At 48.2% G+C, this 19,142-nt stretch overlaps 3 protein-coding genes across 5 annotated transcripts in view; 2 read left to right on the top strand and 1 right to left on the bottom strand.

The window, feature by feature from the left end:
- Positions 1–2,468: 2,468 nt before the first annotated feature.
- Positions 2,469–5,877, top strand: RPL39 (ribosomal protein L39). Its single transcript, XM_083596714.1, has 3 exons — positions 2,469–2,620; positions 3,386–3,489; positions 5,637–5,877. Exons 1-3 carry the CDS (start codon positions 2,492–2,494, stop codon positions 5,683–5,685), a joined length of 282 nt encoding a protein of 93 aa, XP_083452840.1. The 5' UTR covers positions 2,469–2,491; the 3' UTR covers positions 5,686–5,877.
- A 5,876-nt stretch (positions 5,878–11,753) lies between these two features.
- SOWAHD (sosondowah ankyrin repeat domain family member D) lies at positions 11,754–17,893 on the bottom strand. Of its 2 annotated transcripts, none has more exons than XM_083595749.1 (2): positions 17,772–17,893; positions 11,754–13,472 (listed from the first exon to the last, which is right to left on the bottom strand). In XM_083595749.1, exon 2 carries the CDS (start codon positions 13,301–13,303, stop codon positions 12,278–12,280), a length of 1,026 nt encoding a protein of 341 aa, XP_083451875.1. In that variant the 5' UTR covers positions 13,304–13,472; positions 17,772–17,893; the 3' UTR covers positions 11,754–12,277. The 2 variants fall into 2 exon arrangements, with proteins under 2 accessions (XP_083451875.1, XP_083451874.1); XM_083595748.1 differs by having other exon boundaries at positions 17,757–17,879.
- Positions 17,894–17,920: 27 nt separating this feature from the next.
- Positions 17,921–19,142, top strand: part of SEPTIN6 (septin 6) — a 54,413-nt gene continuing 53,191 nt past the window's right edge. Inside the window, exon 1 of one of the 2 annotated variants that reach the window (XM_083595746.1) lies at positions 17,921–17,971. The gene's annotated coding sequence lies outside the window, so the exon portion shown is untranslated. The remainder of the gene's footprint in view (positions 17,972–19,142) is intronic. The other variant, XM_083595745.1, reaches the window with a different exon arrangement.

Here is a 19,142-nt window from a genome sequence, read left to right as displayed (position 1 = left end):
TTTTGCAGCATTAATAGCAAATTCTCTGCAGGTTACCCAGCCAGCCTTATAATGGATATAAATGCCCAGGTATTTAAATCACTTAACTTCCTGTAAATAGCAGCTGCTTATACGCCATGACTTTGTGAAGACCCATGTTTTTTGACTTCTTGAAAGTTAGTGCGAGTTTATTACACTTGCAATACTGCAAAAAGTAGAGCAATTAGCATCTTAGACCTATTTGTAAGAGTGAAAGTACCAACGCGTCGAACATGGACGACCCTGTTAGAGGCAGCTCCACAGTTTATCTTGGTTTTTGTTAGTTAGTATTTTAGCATTTTAAAAGCTTCATTTTCAAATGCCTGAGTTTGCTGGGCTGCAGTAAGCGGCAGCTGCATTCTATCCAGTGGCTGCCCATCTCTCCTTTTGAGGATTCAATTAACAGGCCGGCTTTTATCTGCTGCAAGCCCAAATCTATAGTAGGAGTCATCCTCTGCTTTTAAACAATTATATACAGTGGTACCTCTGGTTGCGAACGGAATCCATTCCAGAGGCCCATTCGCAACATAAGCAGAACGCAACCCGCATCTGCGTGGATCACGATTTGCCGCTTCTGCGCATGCGCGTGACGTCATTTTGTGCGTCTGCACATGTGTGAGTGGCAAAACCCGGAAGTAACCCTTTCCAGTACTTCCAGGTCGCCGTGGGACGCAACCTGAAAACGTGCAACCTGAAGCAAACGTAACAAGAGGTATGACTATTTCAGCTGCCTGTGCCTTGTGAGAGGTGCCTCCTCACACTGCCCCACAGAGGGCTGGGAAGAAAATGCCCCCAGCCTTAGTGGCCCAGCGGAGACTGGCCAAAGGTGAATGTGAGGCCAGCACCTTACCTTGGGAGGCAGCAGTGGCAGCAGTGGGCACTGCCAAGCCTGCATGGCAGACTGGCTCTCCTTCAGCACCAGGCACTCAGCTCCCAGGCAGGCCTTGCACACAGCAAGCACAAGAAAGGCCAGCGCGGTGCCTGCCTGCCTGCCTGCCTGCCTGGTCTCCCACTTGTTTGTCCATTCCCAACAGAAAAGGTTGGTGGACTATCTGGCTGGGCTCTCTTACCCACTTGCTTGCTTACTCATGTTGTAAACAAAAATTTGCCCTTTTCCCTTATGGGGTATCCAAGAGCCCATATAGAGTCCTTACATAGGTTCCCTATTGGTAGGAGAAAATAACAGAGGCCAACCAGAGAATATTGAGAAGCAAAGCAGCTACTAAGCCTGATCTTTACTGATCTGTTGCAACAGGGTCCTCACTCACCCCACACAGGAGGGAGGAGGAACCCCGAACAATGGCGCGCAAGGCCATCTATAGACTTTTGAAATTGCCACCCTGTAGATCAAGACCACCCCCAGGAACATCATACATCACAGAAGGGGTGTAACCTAAGACCACCCCCCAGATACATCATACCTACATCACAGAAAAGGCGGTCTAAAATAGATATTTGAATGTTGTTTTTCCTGTTTGCCAGGTTATCTGATTGCCTTTCCTGATTGCCTTTCCTGATAGTCTGTCACCCATTAAAATGCTGATTACTCAATTCCTGAGGCAATGGGAAGGCTCCCCGACCCCGACCCCCACCCCCCGCTCCCTTCTTGCAGGGAAAACATTTGGTCAGTTTGGGAATCAAAATGGTTTCAGGTCGGTCTTCCTGCGTTGATCTATGTACGTGCTTGGTTGGTACACTTACGAACTTTACCATGTATCTAAGACCTCAAAAAAGGGACGTAAGACCTCAAAAAAGGGACGTAGGTGGTGCTGTGGGTTAAACCACAGAGCCTAGGACTTGCCAATCAGAAGGTCGGTGGTTTGAATCCCTGCGACGGGGTGAGCTCCCATTGCTCGGTCCCTGCTCCTGCCAACCTAGCAGTTCGAAAGCACGTCAAAGTGCAAGTAGATAAATAGGTACCGCTCAGACGGGAAGGTAAACGGTGTTTCCCTGCGCTGCTCTGGTTCACCAGAAGCGGCTTAGTCATGCTGGCCACATGACCCGGAAGCTGTACGCCAGCTCCCTCGGCTAATAAAGCGAGATGAGCGCCGCAACCCCAGAGTCGGCCACAACTGAACCTAATGGTCAGGGGTCCCTTTACCTTTTAAGACCTCTCCTGGCAACCAGCACCCCCTGGCCAGCCCCAGAGGCACCATTCACCTGGGGAGCTTGTAGCAGAGCTGCTACAACAAACAGCTGTGCAAGCTTGGGGGGGGCAGAGATGCAAGAGGGCATCAGAGGAGGGAGGGGAGGAAAGAGGGACAGAGGCTAGTGTTGCTTGCGTCACCCATGACCATCCTTCAAAACACCCCACCCCAAGGTGCCACGGCACACTGGATGAAAACCACTGCTTTAAGGGTAGCAAAGCTCAAAACACACTTTTTAATAAACACGCACGTGTTCGCTCGGAAGCCGGCAACGGCCTCCTGGAGCCGCCAGAGGGCGCTGCCGTCTTTTGACGGCACTTCCGCGTATGTACCCGGGAGACCATCTAGCACCGTTTCTTGACACCGCCTCTTTCCCCCATCAGCCTCTGCGCCGCTTCCTCTTCCTCTTTTCGTTTGTAGCCATTGTGGTGAGCGGTTGTTGGTGCTTCACTATGGTAAGTTAATCCGTTGCCATCCTCCGCTGGGGCAGCTTTGCTAACCATCCCCATGGCACCCCGCGTAGAATTAGTGTGAGACGCCCATCCTCGTCCAAACCCCAGAAGTCTAGTAGCTATTTGGGGGAAGGGAAGGGTTCCCTGATATCCTGGTTCGTTCATTGCAAGGAGATGGGGGGAGCCCAGTACAAAATAGATAGGAGGGAGTGGACGGCAGGGCCAATATCCCATAATATTTTTATCTTCACAACAACCCCGAGAGGTAGGTTGCACTCCGAGAGACTGAGGAGCTGGTCGTTTAAACTTTTGGGCTGAGCTGCCTCCCCTTCGCCCCAACTGCACTATTAGAATTGGCGGCAGCATCACGCAACCTCAAACGGTCACAGCTTCCCCAGAAGGATCCTGGGGGCTGTAGTTTATTTAGGATGCCTGAGCCTTGCTTGAGACTCCTGTTCCCCTCGGAGAGCTTTAATTCCTAACGTGGTTTAAACAACTCTCAGCAACCTTAACAAACTCCAGCTCCCGAGATTCCTTTTTGGGGAAGACCCGACCGCTTCATTCAGCATAGCAGAGCTTTAAATATGTAGTTCAGAAAGGGAATCCCTCCCTAGTCTAACAGTGGAGCCGAATAGGGAACCTATGGCCCTCCAGATGTTGATTATTGGCATCTTCTACTGCCTCTAAGCATTGGCGTTGAGCCCCCCCAATAGGAAAAGGTGAGATATAATAATTAAAACTCATTATCTTTTCTTTCCAACCTGCCAGTCTTCCCACAAAACTTTCAAGATTAAGCGGTTTCTCGCTAAGAAGCAGAAGCAGAACCGGCCCATTCCTCAATGGATCCGCATGAAAACTGGCAATAAAATCAGGTATGGGGATTGCCTTCTAGGCATGGAAACTGGTCCTGCTGGAGTATTTAGCTCCCTTGGACTACTTGTGGATGGGAAATACCCACTCCTGGTGGTTTATCATTCATCTGCTTGGGAATACTGCATCAAGCTTGCACTTCCTGGTGTAAGTGCACTCAATGCAGAACCCTGTCCCCTACAAACTTCTATGCTAACTGATTCTTTACCATGGGCATGATCTTTCTGAAAGTGCTGGATGCTATCCTTTGCCCATAAGGAAAGCAGCCATGAGTTTCTTTCTTGCCTGATTGAACAGTAAATGCCACAGTGTACTCTCTTTAGTGCTTTCCTCTTATTGGCAACAGGACTTTCTGTTGGTTGGTTGAACTTCCAGCTTACATCTTTTGTTCGTTTTTTAACCTTCACATTAACCTTTTACTGCAGTGGTTCTGCCACAAATACATGGAGAGCCTGGCTGGGGGAGGGGTCAGAAGGGGCCATCCAAGATACTGTGCAACCTTACCAGAGGCCAGTAAGCAAGGCAGAGGGAAAGGCCCGTTGCAGACAGATGCAGGGAGGTTGGGGTTCTGGGGGTTTCCTGACTTCACATGATTTTGCCTTTGTACATGGACTCCCAGAACCAACCCCTTGTGTGACTTGCAGGCCTGTTATATTGAAGGTCTCTATTCTATAGAACCTCAGCGTTAAAAGGGTCCATCTTACTCAGTTTTTTGTGTGTGTGTTTTCTTGCTACAACACTTTCTCTTCCTACTGTTTCTTTTTACGCCTCCTCTGAGCATGATGGGTTTTCCATACCTACCCACTAGCTATAATTTGGCTGTGGTGTTGGAATCATTGAGCTTTGTCTCCAATATCAGCTGTTCAGAGGTGAGTTTTCCAGATAAAGTGTGTTCCCAAAGCAGGCTGCAATTACAGTGCTTCATTCTGTGGGAGCACTGCCATGTCCCTGCTGAGAGCAATTCTGTTACTTAGGAATCGATCTCACCTGTTCTGGTGAAATCAGACTCCCTTTTTAGCAGTGACAGGTGTGCAAGGAAAGCTCCGAACAACATGAACACTTCCAGTGAAAATGACCAATGGAAGCTTTTCTAGGGGAAATGCCTCTATGATTGTGAATAATGGGCTGTGTTTTTATTAGGCCAGATTCTATCAGTGAAAGATAATCCAGAAGTCCCATCTTTCCAGCCCTCTCAAAAGGAATTAAAATCAGAATTTATGTTGTGCACTAATAAGGAATGCTTTCCCCACAAAAACAAGCCACAAAGACTTTCAGTGGCTAGAACTACTGATTGATAACTCCATCAGTACAACTCTGTCCATAGTTTGGTGCCACTGCTGCATGGACAAAGGTAGTAGTCAGTGATACATAATGTGTGCATATTTTTTGCCTTCTTGCCATACCTTTTCCCAAAGCCTGCTACACACGTGTGCCATCATCCAAACACACACGTAGTTTCTTTGTGGTTTGCCAGACCCCAAAAGCTGGTGTTTTAGACTCATTTTTATTTATTACTGGGGACAAAGAGCTGCCCCCACAATGTATCCCAAATTTAAGTTCACACCAGTTGACATTGGTTCAGATTTCTAATAGGTAAGTCAAAAGCTTTAGTTAAAATTCACCCACACCCATTCAATTAAGTAGGCTGGTATTTAAGAGCCTCTTCTACAGGAAGGGGAATTGTTAGCTTAATTAGGATGGAAAACGAAGGTAATCACACAGGTAGTATTTTTAAAATATTTAAATTCTAAGTTTAGAATTTAAACTTATTTTTCCCCATATTGTAAAACTATTTTGGTTAAAAATTATAATTTTGTTAGAATAGGAAATGCAGCAGTACTTGGTGCATAGGGTTTTGGGTATGTGCATGTGCGTTTAAGTACCTTCTGAATTCTTGAAATTATCTCACATGTATAGTACAATATTAATATGTGCTCATGTGAGAGGGAGCAGGGGAGCACAAATGGCTCTGGGAAAGTCACACTTTCTTCTGCTAACAGCTGTGGGTCCCTTTGAAAAGTGCCATGTGTAATTTGCAAGGGGGTGGCCAGTTCATTTGCTTTCTATTTGCTTAACACAGCCTGGGATTTTGGTCTGCTGGAGAGACAGAGCTGTGCCTTGCTTACTAATCATGTCCCTTTTGTTCTAGGTACAACTCCAAAAGGAGACACTGGAGGAGGACCAAGCTCGGCCTGTAAAGAGAAGCAGCTCCAGTCTTCCCGGCACAACCCTGAATCTTCCATCAAACTCTCAAGCACCAGAATGATCTCTTCCTACCAACCTGCCACATTATCAGGGCTGGAATTCTGTCTTGTGCTGTGCAGTCTCCCCCCTTTGTAAAAATATTTGTTATTGCAAATATTAATGAATTAAAAACTGAACGATGAAAAGCATTGTGTTAGCGTATGTCTTTTGGTTCTCAGTCCCATGCGTACTGGCTGAATTCTTGTTGCCAGTGGAGAGAAGCTCATTAATAAATATGAGATTCCACATAGTCTAGCGAATTAGCGACTTCTGGTTGGATTTACTGTTTATACTTGCTACACACAAGGGGAGCTGGCAGCAGTACAAAAGGCTAATAGCTGTGAAATTGGCATGTATTGCATTGAAGGCTGAGAATTTCCAACTGTGTCTTGGTGAATAGTTTGAAACAAGCTGGCCAAAAAACAAAAAACCCCACAGTGACAATCGCCGTCCTCCACGGCTGGAAGTGGGATTGGAATGCCATAGGCTTTGGCTAAGGAAGTACCAAGCAAAAGCTGGAAATGGGGGCAGAAATGCGTAGAGGTGGGGTAGAGCACCTCAGATGTAACCAATAAAGAACCAAAAAAAGGGAAGAGTTTTGAAAAGCCATGGATTAGATGTGAGCTTGAACCAGACAACTTTTAGCGTGCAACACCTGTGCTCTACCAGTGAATTTCAAACCCTTGCCCAAAACTCTTGGGAGAATCTGAGAGGAACGCTGCAAGGACAAGCTGAGGGAGGGGTTTATGTGCAATTATATAAAATACTTTATATGATACACAAGAAAGTACTCTCAAAATTCTGGTGATCCAATTCAGGCATGGGAAACAAAGCTTTCTGAGTGCTGCTGAACTACAACTTCCATCAGCCCTGTGGCCAATGGTCACAGATGATGGGAGTTGTCATTCAGCAAGATCTGGAGAGCCAAAATTTCCCAACCTCTGCTCTAATAAGGGCTTTTTTTTAAGGCTTCCAATTCACTTTGATGGAGAACACATCCACACACACAAAATAATGCATTCACAGGCATGCACTCAGAAATTTAATATCTGGCCACAGAAATAACATTTCTTAATCTTCATGGTCAAAACAAAAAAAAATTTTTTCTTTCCAGTAGCACCTTAAAGACCAACTAAGTTAGTTCTTGGTATGAGCTTTCGTGTGCATGCACACTTGTGCATGCACACGAAAGCTCATACCAAGAACTAACTTAGTTGGTCTTTAAGGTGCTACTGGAAAGAAAAAAATTTTTTTTGTTTTGACTATGGCAGACCAACACGGCTACCTTTCTGTAACTTAATCTTCATGGTTTTTCCACTTGGTAATATTCTTGGTGTTGATGTAATTTACAAATCCAAACTCTTTAAAACCTCCAGTGGGACTTCACAGTATTGCCTCTGGAGTTATCCATGGGTCCTCAAACTTTTTAAACGGGGGGCCAGTTCACTGTCCCTCAAACACTTGCCAGTGGCCGGGATATTTTTTAAAAATGCATATTTATGCGGAAGTCGCTCCCCTATTTTTTACTCTGAGTAAACCCGTTGACATGAGTGGCCATGCCTAACCCGGGTCCATTCCAGCGGGCCTGCCCTCTGCATAAAAGCTAAGTTGACATCACATCCCACCAAAGCACAACAACTCCTGAGTAAGTGCGCACCACGCAACGGTCACAATATTGTGGCAAGGTCTCTGCGTGCATAATCACTGGCTCCGTGCAGGCGCCACACAAATCTTGCAACGATCATCCCCTCCGCTTTGCCGTGGGGAGACGGAGAGCAGCCCCCCACCTGAGGCCTAAGCCCAGTTACCTGCAATGGCAGCAGCGCCTCTTCCTCATATCCCACCTACCCGGAAAGGGGTTGCGGCTGGTGCAGCGGCATCGGGGAGGAGGAGAAGCAGCAGGAGCAGCAATGGCAGAAGAGGAGGAGGAGGCCAAGGGGAAGCCAGGGGCCCTTGCCAAGCGCACACTGTCGCCATGGGGAAAACGCCGCTCAGGTGCTGGGGGTGTCAGCGCCGCCTCCATGCTGCTCTGTGCCGTTGCCTCCCTTGCATACAAATCCAAACATCGCGGCTTTGGATTGGCTGCAGAAGCTTCCTGCAGCCAATCCGAAGCCGTGCCAGCGTTGCTGCCCGCCCAGAAGCTGTGCCAGCGTCGTGGAAGTCAGTCCCCGTGCAGCGAGGCGTCCGCAGTGGGTGCGGACTGACCAAGCAGGTGGCAGAGTCCGCGGGTCAGAATTACAAGCCAGGGGCCTGCATCCGGCCCCCAGGCCGTAGTTTGCTGACCCCTGGAGTTATCTCTCCCCACCCTGCCTGGATTGGCTCAATATATTTTAAAAGAAAACATAACCGGATTCTATTAAAGCTTATTTTGTATTTCTCAAATAGCACTTAGGGGAAGAAAGAATAAAAAGGCTGGTTGAACTCTGTAGGTTCTCAGAAGGCAATCAATGCATCTTGTCAATACTGTACTGTTAAGCAGAGTAAACAGTGGAGAGGCTGCTGTACAAGGAAATAGCTTTCTGGTTTCTGTTGAGCTTGTAAGTTTTGTATTTACAGTGCCAGGAGATTTAGCTGTATAAAGAAAGCAATGATGACAACAAAGGAACAAAACACAAGGTCTTTGAGACACAGCATGGAATACCACCTTCCAAACGTGATGGACCTAAATCAGGGGTTCCCAAACTAAGGTCCACGGGCCGGATAAGGCCCGAGGGACTCGTTTATCTGGCCCACAGTGACCCCTGCTGCTGCCACCCGCTTTTACCGGTGCTGCGTGGCTGCCCACCTCCGGGTCGGAGGAACTCCGAAAATAGTTTGTGCGCATGTGCAAGCATGGTTTGTGCATGCGCAAGCGTTATTTCCAGTGCACATCCAGGTCAGAGGAGGCCCATGCACATGCGCATAAGCTATTTCCGGTGCTCCTCCGACCCGGAAATAGCATGTGCACTCGCATATGGGCACACGCTCCCCCACCCTCCAGCCCACCACACGATCAGCACTGGAGACACGGGCCCAAGGTGCAGTAAGTTTGCTGACCCCTGCCCTAAATAAATCACATATGCCATATTGTAGGTGGAAATGTATAAATTAAATTCTGACAGAATTAAATGTTAAAGTTAAAGATGAAGAATGATAAATAATGATGTGCTCCCTCTTCAGCCTAGATCTCCTAGCCGACTTTGGAGTAAAGTCTGATGTTAACCAGTTCCAGTTTGTAAAGATGTGTGCTGGCTTATCGGATCAGAAGAACAGGAAAATGGGCAAATTTAAATGCATTAATGTATGACCCGGAGAGCCTTCCAGATGAAGTGTGCTTACATTGAAAATAAATAGGTACTGGAGGCAAGTCTCTTGTTTCCCTCTGCCCCTCAAAGGTTTGTTTGTCTGGTACATCCTTTTGGGAAGAATGCAGCTCCCAAAACAACTAAACCACACATACAAGCTGGTGTGTACATTGCTATTAGTTCATTTGGATAAGTATGTAAGAGTCATGTTGGATCATCTAGTTCAGTATTTCCCAAACTTGGGTTTCCAGCTGTTTTTGGACTGCAACTCCTATCATACCTAGCTATCAGGGGTGATGGGGATTTGTAGTCCAAAAACAGCTGGGGACCCAAGTTAGGGAAAAACTGACCTAGTTCACCTAGGTCCAGCATCCTGTTCTCACAGTGGTCAACTACCCAAGTTGATGGTCACCACTTCCTCCTGCAGTTGGCGCTGTGGTCTAAACCACTGAGCCTCTTGGGCTTGACGATCAGAAGTTTGGTTGTCTGAATCCCCACAATGGGGTGAGCTCCCATTGCTCTGCCCCAGCTCCTGCCAACCTAGCAGTTCGAAAGCACACCAGTGCAAGTAGATAAATAGGCTGGAAGGTAAAGTGCGTTTCTGTGCACTCTGGCGCTTGTCACGGTGTTTCGTTGCGCCAGAAGCGGTTTAGTCATGCTGGCCACATGACCCAAAAATCTGTCTGTGGAGAAACACCAGCTCCCTTGGCCTTAATGAGCACTGCAACCCCATAGTCGCCTTTGACTGGACTTAACCGTTCTTGAATCCTTTTCCTTTACCTTACTGCCTCCCGTGGGAGCGAATTCCCATAGCTGAACTATATGCTGTGTGAAGGACTATTTCCTTTTAATGTGAACAGCAGCAGTCTAGTGCCCTTGCCATTACTTTTCTTGATTCTGTTACATTTGCCTGAGGTGAGGGGTTAAGTTCCTTTCATTATTAAATTAGTTCTCCTTTCTGGTTGAGCTGCCTGAATGTGCCCAGCTCCTAGCATTCTGCTAGGATTTAAGGTAAGGGCAACTAAGGAGGGGTTGATGTTGCTAGACTCCCTTCAGCTCCAGCCATGGTGACCACAGCAAATTGCTGTAATTTCCTATGTACTAGCAAACTCATCTATGAGTTCATATCCGTATGTAGCCAAAACGGCACTCAAAGAGGGAGGGATCCACTCAACTGAAGTTGCTAATAGAATCATAGAGTTGGAAGGGACCATGAGGGTCATCTAGTCCAACCCCCTGCAATGCAGGAATCTTTTTGCCCAACGTGGGGCTTGAACTCACAACCCTGAGATTAAGAGTCTCGTGCTCTTAATTATGAAGAAAGGTAAAGGTAAAGGGACCCCTGACCATTAGGTCCAGTCGTGGCCGACTCTGGGGTTGCGGCGCTCATCTCGCTTTATTGGCTGAGAGAACCGGCGTACAGCTTCCAGGTCATGTGGCCAGCATGACTAAGCCACTTCTGGCAAACCAGAGCAGTGCACGGAAACTCCGTTTACCTTCCCGCCGGAGTGGTACCTATTTATCTACTTGCACCTTGACGTGCTTTCAAACTGCTAGGTGGGCAGGAGCAGGGACTGAGCAATGGGCGCTCACCCCGTTGCAGGGATTTGAACCGCTGACCTTCTGATCGGCAAGTCCTAAGCTCTGTGGTTTAACCCACAGCGCCATCCGCGTCCCTATTAAGGAAGACTCCCAAACAATTTTCAAGTGGTCCATGCTGGGGAGGGAAGGAGTTTTGAGAACTGTTGCTACAGACAATTCTGCTTCACCTTGTGAGGAGTACTCACCTGGAACAAAGTGAAGCCCATGTAGTGCTTGAAGATGATGCAGCCGATGCTTCAGACATCACAGAGCTGGGCCAACTGATCTCCAGAATAAAGCCCAATTTCCTAATGGTGACAGAGCTCTGTGGCCACAATGTAGAGAAAGTGTTGGGAAGTAGGGACTGTAAGGGAGTATACTGAAAGTGGGTGTGGCTGGCTGCAGATGCACATAGGAGCACACCATACTGCATTTTGTTGCAGGTCTCCCTAGTTTGGTTCTCTATCCATCACCCCCTTCATAAGCTGTGTAGTGCTGGAAGCCTGAATGGTCCTTTTTTTTTTACATACACATGTAAACATCTCAAAGTTGGTTCTTGTCAAGTTCTGAGAGGAGGTTTATGTGCCCCCTTATTTCTGATGGAGACAAACAGCCTTCAAATTGGCTAGGATTCCCCGACTCCAACACCCCAGTCCTTTATTTGAAACAGAGAATGATCCTCTGGAGTCACCCTGAAAGTTATTCCCACTTACTGTTGGTTAAGCTAAAACTACACCAGGGGTGGGGAATCAGAACAGTAGATATGGAAAGGGCTCCAGGGATCTAGTCCATGGGTAGGCAAACTAAGGCCTGGGGGCCGCATCCGGCCCAATCGCCTTCTAAAGGCGGCCCATGGACGGTCTGGGAATCAGCGTGTTTTTACATGAGTAGAATGTGTCCTTTTATTCAAAATGCATCTCTGGGTTATTTGTGGGGCATAGGAATTCATTCATTTTTTCCCCAAAATATAGTCTGGCCCCCCACAAGGTCTGAGGGACAGTGGACCGGCCCCCTGCTGAAAAAGTTTGCTGACCCCTGCTCTAGTCCAACCCCCCTGCAATGTGGGAATAAGCTAGGGTCCTGAGAGTGCTGAGAGCTGTTAGCAAACCCTATTCTCTTTCTGGGAATATGAAAGAAAGAAGAGAAAAATACGCAGGTTTTTTCCACAGGAGCAAACCTTGCACAGGTTGCAGAATTTATTTTTCTTAGTGCAGAATTACAGTTGCTTTCAGCACACTGCACGCACACCCCTATCTGCAGGTTCCTTTCTGGGAAACAAGGAGACCAATAGGGGCTTTCCCGAACTTAGTCTTACCCACTTTGTCACACCAATCCACTGTGTCACCCCCTCCCCTATCTGCAGGTTCCTTTCTGGGGAACAAGGAGACAAATAGGGGTTTCCCCAAACTTAGCCTTACCCACTTTGTCACACCAATCCCCTTTGTCACCCCTTCCCCTCCCCTTCCTTCTGAATTTCAGGCCTTGGATCTCATACCTGAGGCCAAAAAGCAAACGCAGGCAGGTTTGCTGAAGCTATCCCCCTCTGGCGACAGTATCTCAATCTCACAACAGCCACCTCCAGTGCTTCCTCCTTCTACAGTCCCACCCTCTCATTTAATGGCTTTGATTACAGTCCACTCACAGCCAACAAGTCCAACTGCCTCAACCACTGAGCAGGCATCTAACGCTCTTGGAAGAACGCAATGGCTTGTCTGAACTTGTTCCTGAAATAAGACAGTCTGGGCGTGGCCCTCTGGCTGTGTCTTCTGCCCCTGGCTTCCTTGCTGTCCCCCTTGAACATGCCAATTCCACCTTGCGCTGATGGAGCACAGTTGTTGTTGGCGTTTCCAGTTCCTAGCTGGGCCAGGTCTTCCTCGCAAGCCCCCGAGAGCTCCTTTAACTCTCTGGAAGCATCTTCTCGGAGGTACTGCCACGCCTTGCGGCCGTTGTGGTCCCGAAGGCTTGTATTGGCTCCGTAGGCTCCCACCAGCACTTTGATGACCATCTCATGGCCTTGGAGGGCGGCTAGGTGCAAAGGGGTTAGTCTGCCACTGGCTGAGGGCATGTTGACATCAAATGGGTAGCAATTCCTTTCCGCAAAAGAAATCACCTCAATCAAGTCTTCATGGCGGCCATGTTTGGCCAGCCAGTGGAGGACAGAGAAGCCTGTCACAAAGTCTCTCCTGGAGAGAAGGCTGGGGTCCTTGGTCAGTAAGTTGAGGATGCTCTCTGCGTCTCCTTGGGCGACAGTCAACATCCACTCGTGCTCCACTGGATCCAGAGCTAAGGACAAGTCATCATTGTTCCCATCCATGAGAGGTTCCTGATCTGGTTGGGTGTCCAGCACAACGCTCTCCTGATGGGAAGCTGTCACCCACATGGGTTTGGCCTGGCTGCTTTGGAAGAGCTTATCCTTCAGTCCCTTCCTTCTTGTGCTACCATAACCCATTGATAGTCTGGCTGTGTCCACCCCCGTTGCCCAGTTCCCCGAACGCCTGCTTGACCTGTTCATGCTTCTGCTGAAGTTGGACAACAACTGTCCTCGTCGGAGAATTAAGCTTTCAGCCCGGCTGCTGGGCCTGGGAGACTCGCTGCCAACAGCAGTCTGCGGCCGAGCACGGGTGGCGTCTTCCTGCATGCATGGCTTAAAACCTGGAAGCACCTGTTGTCCCTCTTCCAAGCCATCTTCCCTTTGTTTTTCTGCCATGTCGTCTCCTCCAGGGTGCACCGATCCCCAAAAGTCCCTGGGTTCTTCCTGACTCTCCCGTTAAGTCACTGTCAGTTTCTGGAAGAGCCACATGTTCAGTGTGTTGCTTTCCTGTGTAGATAAAAAGGAAGCTCCTCCTGAGGTCTCAGTGCTGCAGGGCTTCCTGATTCTGCATGCAAAGGGGAACAGAAACTTTAGTTTTGTTACAAAGGAGGAAGAAAACACTTATTGCGAAACTGACAACTGCAAGCGGCAACCGTCTGGCCAGAGAAGGTTAGGGCTCCACTGCAAGTCTACACTGCCATTGTTAAGCAATGGTCTTTAAGGTTGTATGCATACCTGCAGCACAGAGGGATAGTTTGTTATGGGTACCGAAGGTTGATAAAGGTAAAGGTAAAGGTACCCCTGCCCGTACGGGCCAGTCTTGCCAGACTCTAGGGTTGTGCGCTCATCTCACTCTATAGGCCGGGAGCCAGCGCTGTCTGCAGACACTTCCGGGTCACGTGGCCAGCGTGACAAGCTGCATCTGGTGATCCAGCGCAGCACACGGAACGCCGTTTACCTTCCCGCTGGTAAGCGGTCCCTATTTATTTACTTGCACCCGGGGGTGCTTTCGAACTGCTAGGTTGGCAGGCGCTGGGACCGAACGACGGGAGCGCACCCCACCGCGGGGATTCGAACCGCTGTAGGAGACCCCTATTCCTACAATCAGTATAGCTAGCTGGGAAGAGGGATTGACTGTTAAACCACTCTGAGAACTGTAGTTCTGTGAAGGAATTAAGTGAGTCACCTAACAACTTTCAGCACGCTTAACAAACTACATTTCCCAGGATTCCTTGGGGGGGGGGAAGCATGACTATTTAAAGTGCCACTGCTTTAAATGTATAGTGCAGATTTCTATTGCTCCACTGTCGCCTCTACACAATAAGGTTTTTGAAACTCACAACAATGGTTGGCGGCAAGATTGGGTCATTTGAAGAAAAACAACCCAGCAGCACAGGAAGTTCTTCATTCATTAGAACCAACTAAAGTGTGACAGATTAGTGAGCAAAATTGCATGTAGTCCAGACTCCAGAACTCCTCTTTAGGCTGGTCTGTAAGACAAACAGGGGATAGAGGGGAGTTGTGCTGCAAACCTGCAGTTTGTATTAAGATAGAGTGCAGGAGGCACTGGGTGTACTTAATTAAGATTAGGACTTAATTAGATTAGACTGTGCTAAGTGCAAGACAAAGTGCAAAATTTATCACAGCCAGTTCTAATTAACAGTGAAGTCCAGTGCATGTCTTTTCAGAAGTAAGTCTCACTGAATGACCTTATTCAGAAGACCCTCTGAATAAGTGCGGATAGGAATGCAGCCTTTGTCAAAGTAAAGCTTTCTCTACTTCACATTTTTTAACTTTTCGTTCCATTTTGCTTTTTACTTTATAATATGTTCATGGGCGGGTGTGCATTTGCAGAGCATTCAATACTTGGTAGTGAAAATATCTCATATACTGTGCACTGTATAGATGAGTGCTTGCTGTTAGATATACACTGTGTCTTTTCAATGGAGCATAAAATAGACTCTGGTGGTTCTGGAGACCACTTTCAAGAAAGAGCCCAAGCATGCTAACAATGAGAACTATTTTTCCAATAAATGATCAGGGTGTTTAGAGAAATAATTCTGAACTGAGTTAGGATGGCTCAGATTTTATTATGCCATTCCCTGGTGGGATGTGTGCTTATTCATCATATATAGAGTTATTTGAAATTTGACTGTTTCTGTAAGTCAAACACCGTGAAATATTGTCATACTGGTGAGACACTGTCATTGGCTCAATCTGCACTATACATTGAAAGCATTATTGTACCACTTTTAACAGCCATGGATTTCCCCCAAAGAATGATGGAAAGTGTATATTCATTAAGGGCTATGGGAGTGCATAGGAGAGCCTCTATTCCCCCTCGTAGAGCTACAATTCCAGAGTGGTTCAATAATCAATTCCTCCTCTCAGGGAACTCTGGGGATCTAAAACCTGTTTGTCAGAGACATACACAGGTTAAATATTCCAGAGCCAAAAGGAACAACACCCACTTATTTTCCTCCAGAGATGAATTGAAGTTTCCTTTTGCTTGGTGTTGTTGAGACACATTTTGAGAGGTACACTGGCATACAATGTGAAACAAACATCTTTTTCAAGGGGTTGCCCAACCTTTTGGGCCCTGGGCACACCTGCACACATACCCCACACACCCTCTCACCTATTCTATTGATTTCAGACCTAATTTCAGCAGAAGGAAATGACCTGGCAGCACCAGCACCCTCTGGCAAACACTTTGGCAAATTCTGCTCTGATTTTAAAGTATTTTTTTAAATAGGCTTCTGACACTTCTTTTCCGATTGTCAAAAGTGTTAAATAAGCTCCGAAATGCAAACACAGTTGTCTCTCCTCTGTTCCCTTTCCACCGTAGTTTGGATAAACTGGGATTATTGATCTGTGACTTCTTTCCTCAGCCAACATAGCAACTTTCAGGATTATTTTACTGTTGGGGGGCATCAGCAAGATTCTGGAACTCAAGTCTCCACATGCAAATGCCCTCTGTTTGGGCAGCCCTTATTTTAGCTATCCTTGCAACAGCCCTGTAAAGTAGGCTGCTGTTCTTTTAAAGCAGCTCCTCCTGATCAGTAATAACTCACACAGACATAACTTTATGGTAGCTAAGAAAAGCAGCCCTTAGAGCCTCCCACTTGTCTTACTCCTCCAACATAACACCCAAGAGACAGAACCAGATTGCCTGCTTTAATTGTTTCCATATTACAGCTAACTAAGCTGTAATATGTGGTTAAACCACAGAGCCTAGGGCTTGCTGATCAGAAGGTTGGTGGTTCGAATCCCTGTGACGGGTGAGATCCCGTTGCTCGGTCCCTGCTCCTGCCAACCTAGCAGTTCGAAAGCATGTCAAAGCGCAAGTAGATAAATAGGTACTGCTCCGGGGGGTAGGTAAACGGCGCTTCCGTGCGCTGCTCTGGTTTGCCAGAAGCGGCTTAGTCCTGCTGGCCACATGACCCAGAAGCTGTACGCCGGCTCCCTCAGCCAATAAAGCGAGATAAGCGCCGCAACCTCAGAGTCGGTCACAACTGGACCTAATGGTCAGGGGTCCCTTTACCTTTTAAGCTCAAGTATATTGGTTTGCCTATGGCTACTTATGTGTAAATGGCCTAAATTCAGACCTCTTGGCTCTCTCTTGCTGCACTGTGCTAATGCATAGTGGCACACCGACAGTCCAAACACAAGCTATTATGATTCAATGGTGAAATAAATGCTCTCTGCACCTACTCAAGTGCACCATCCTTTGTTCTTATTTCATATGCTCTGGGCATGACCCCAACACGCAAATTGAGCTTGAATGTCTTAGGTGTAGATTCAGCAACATGCAGGCAGAGCAGGTGCAATGTTCACCCATGTAATGAACATACAACATAATGCTTTTGATCCCCTCAAGCTGTTCATTTCTACCTAGGAATGTTGTGACTGCAGGATAAAAAGTGGGAGAAAGCCATGCTTTAAACTGAATCTACTGTACTTCTGAAGTAGGAATTACACGTGGATGAATTGATATGTAGCATTTATATTAATAGTAGTTATCATTGTGTTCAAAATGCTTGGCAACCCTTATCAGAGGCGAACTTGGGTAATATGGCACCATGAGTGAGGACAAAATCCACACACACACACACACACACACACCCCACGCCACTGCGCACTCAGGGTGCATGAGCCAGCTCGTCTCCACTGTGACCCTCGAATCTGGAAGCGCCCGCAGGATTGTGACCCGGCTGCAGCTTCCCTCCCCCAAGTGCCACCTGCGCCTCGTCCGGGAAAGCGAATCTCTTGTCTGCAGCAGGGACCGGGGGAGGTGAGGGGAGGGGAGGAGGAGGAGGAGGAAGCAAAGACGCCCGCAGCTGCAGCAGCTCCGACCATGAGGATGCCTCCCCCGCAGGTAGATCTCGGGGCACGCACGCACGCACCTCCTGTGCCCTATGCTGGGTACCCTCTTGTATACCCCGAATCGGCGCTACCCTTATTATGACCCTTGTCAATAGTAGTAGCATTTCCCAAAGACTGGAAAGGATGGCTTTTCCCGAGTTTTTCTGGGGAATCCCAAGGGGCAACTTTCTGAAGTTCATACCCTTACGCGACCGTCTGTAAAATGAACTCTGAGACGCTGCGACGAAAGCCCTGACTTCAGCGTAGCGCGAGAATGATCCGGCGTCTCGCATGAAAAACCACCGTCTCATGTTCCACTTAGCCTTCGAACTACCTTCCCCGGGTGCTGACGTTTAGACACCTGTACGCTTTCTTTTTGGGGCTTCTGAAAAAGAAATCCCCCTAGGAAGTCCTAGCTATTCCAGTAAAGGATGAGGAAGCAGTTTGGGAAGGGCGGGGAAGTTCCCAACGCTTTTCATTTTACCTTTTCCAAGCGTACCTGCAGGGTGGCGGGGGGCAGCGGCTCGGACCAGGTGCTCCCCAGGCCTTTCCCAGCTTGGAAGCCGCTGGGGCACCTTGCAGAGGCGCAGCCGCCCTCGGGGCTCCTCCTCCCCTTCTGAGCCTTGTGTTCCTTCCGCGTCTCAGCGCAGTCTCCAGCCAGCGCCTCTCCGGAGTTCCTTTGTGCAAAGTTTGCCATCGGTGAGTTTCGAAGCGCTGCAGAAAAGCAACAGCGTGACCTTTGCTCTCGACCTATTGGCTGGGATAGATTAAGCCGCCGCATGTGATGCTGACTGCGTTCTTCCGCATGGCGAGAAACTTAAACAGCCAGCGATCTTTTATTCCGGGAGAAGCAAAAGAGTGGTGGTCGCCGGACGCAGCTATACATCTCCCCTTTCTGCGGAGTTGCAGAAGTCGGATTTAGGGCGGTGCGGATGGTTCTTCCGCACAGGGCGCCGCAAAATTGAACAGACCCATAACTGAGAAGATCCGTTTGGGGGCGCCAAATTTTGACTTCTCGCTGGAAACCAAAGATGCCCAAAGCCTGCCCCTATCCAGGGACAGCGGCTCCCAAATGGACTGGCACCTTAAAAACCGTTTAGGTTTTTGGTTACCTATCTAGTCTACAGTCCGCGATTCGTTCTATGGTTCCGGAGAGTCGATCTGCACTATGCATTTTTAAAGCAGCGTGGTACCACTTTAAGCAGCCACGGCTTCCGAACAAGAATCATGGATACTGCATTTTGCTCAGGGCGCTGAGTTGTTGGGAGGCAATTCCCCTCCCAGAGCTGCAAATCCCAGAGTTCCCTGGGAAAGAAGGATTGTGAAACCACTCTGTGAATGAGTGGGTCTCCTAGCAACAGGGGGTCTCCTGGCAACTCTCAGCAGTACACTATGTCCTAAACTTCAGCTCCCAGAATTCTTTGGGGGAAGCCTACTTTTATCACACTGTTGTTGTTTAGTCGTTTAGTCGTGTCCGACTCTTCGTGACCCCCTGGACCGGAGCACGCCAGGCACTCCTGTCTTCCACTGCCTCCCGCAGTTTGGTCAAACTCATGCTGGTGGCTTCGAGAACACTGTCCTGCCATCTCATCCTCTGTCGTCCCCTTCTCCTTGTGCCCTCCATCTTTCCCAACATCAGGGTCTTTTCCAGGGAGTCTTCTCTTCTCATGAGGTGGCCAAAGTATTGGAGCCTCAGCTTCACGATCTGTCCTTCCAGTGAGCACCCTACTTTATCACACTACTTTAAACTATATAGCGCAGATGGGGGCCAGCAATTCTCAGTGGGGGACTTCCTAGTGCAGCTAATCCCTTCCTGATCAGCTGTTTGACAGTGGCCAAACAAAGAACAATCAGGAGTGTCCTTTGGCAG

Source organism: Podarcis filfolensis, assembly GCF_964270895.1.
Source record: "Podarcis filfolensis genome assembly, chromosome: Z".
In the NCBI taxonomy this organism is placed as follows: Eukaryota; Metazoa; Chordata; class Lepidosauria; order Squamata; family Lacertidae; genus Podarcis; species Podarcis filfolensis.
The sequence above is the reverse complement of the archived record's forward strand: the minus strand, read 5'-3'. Positions and strand labels throughout refer to the sequence as shown.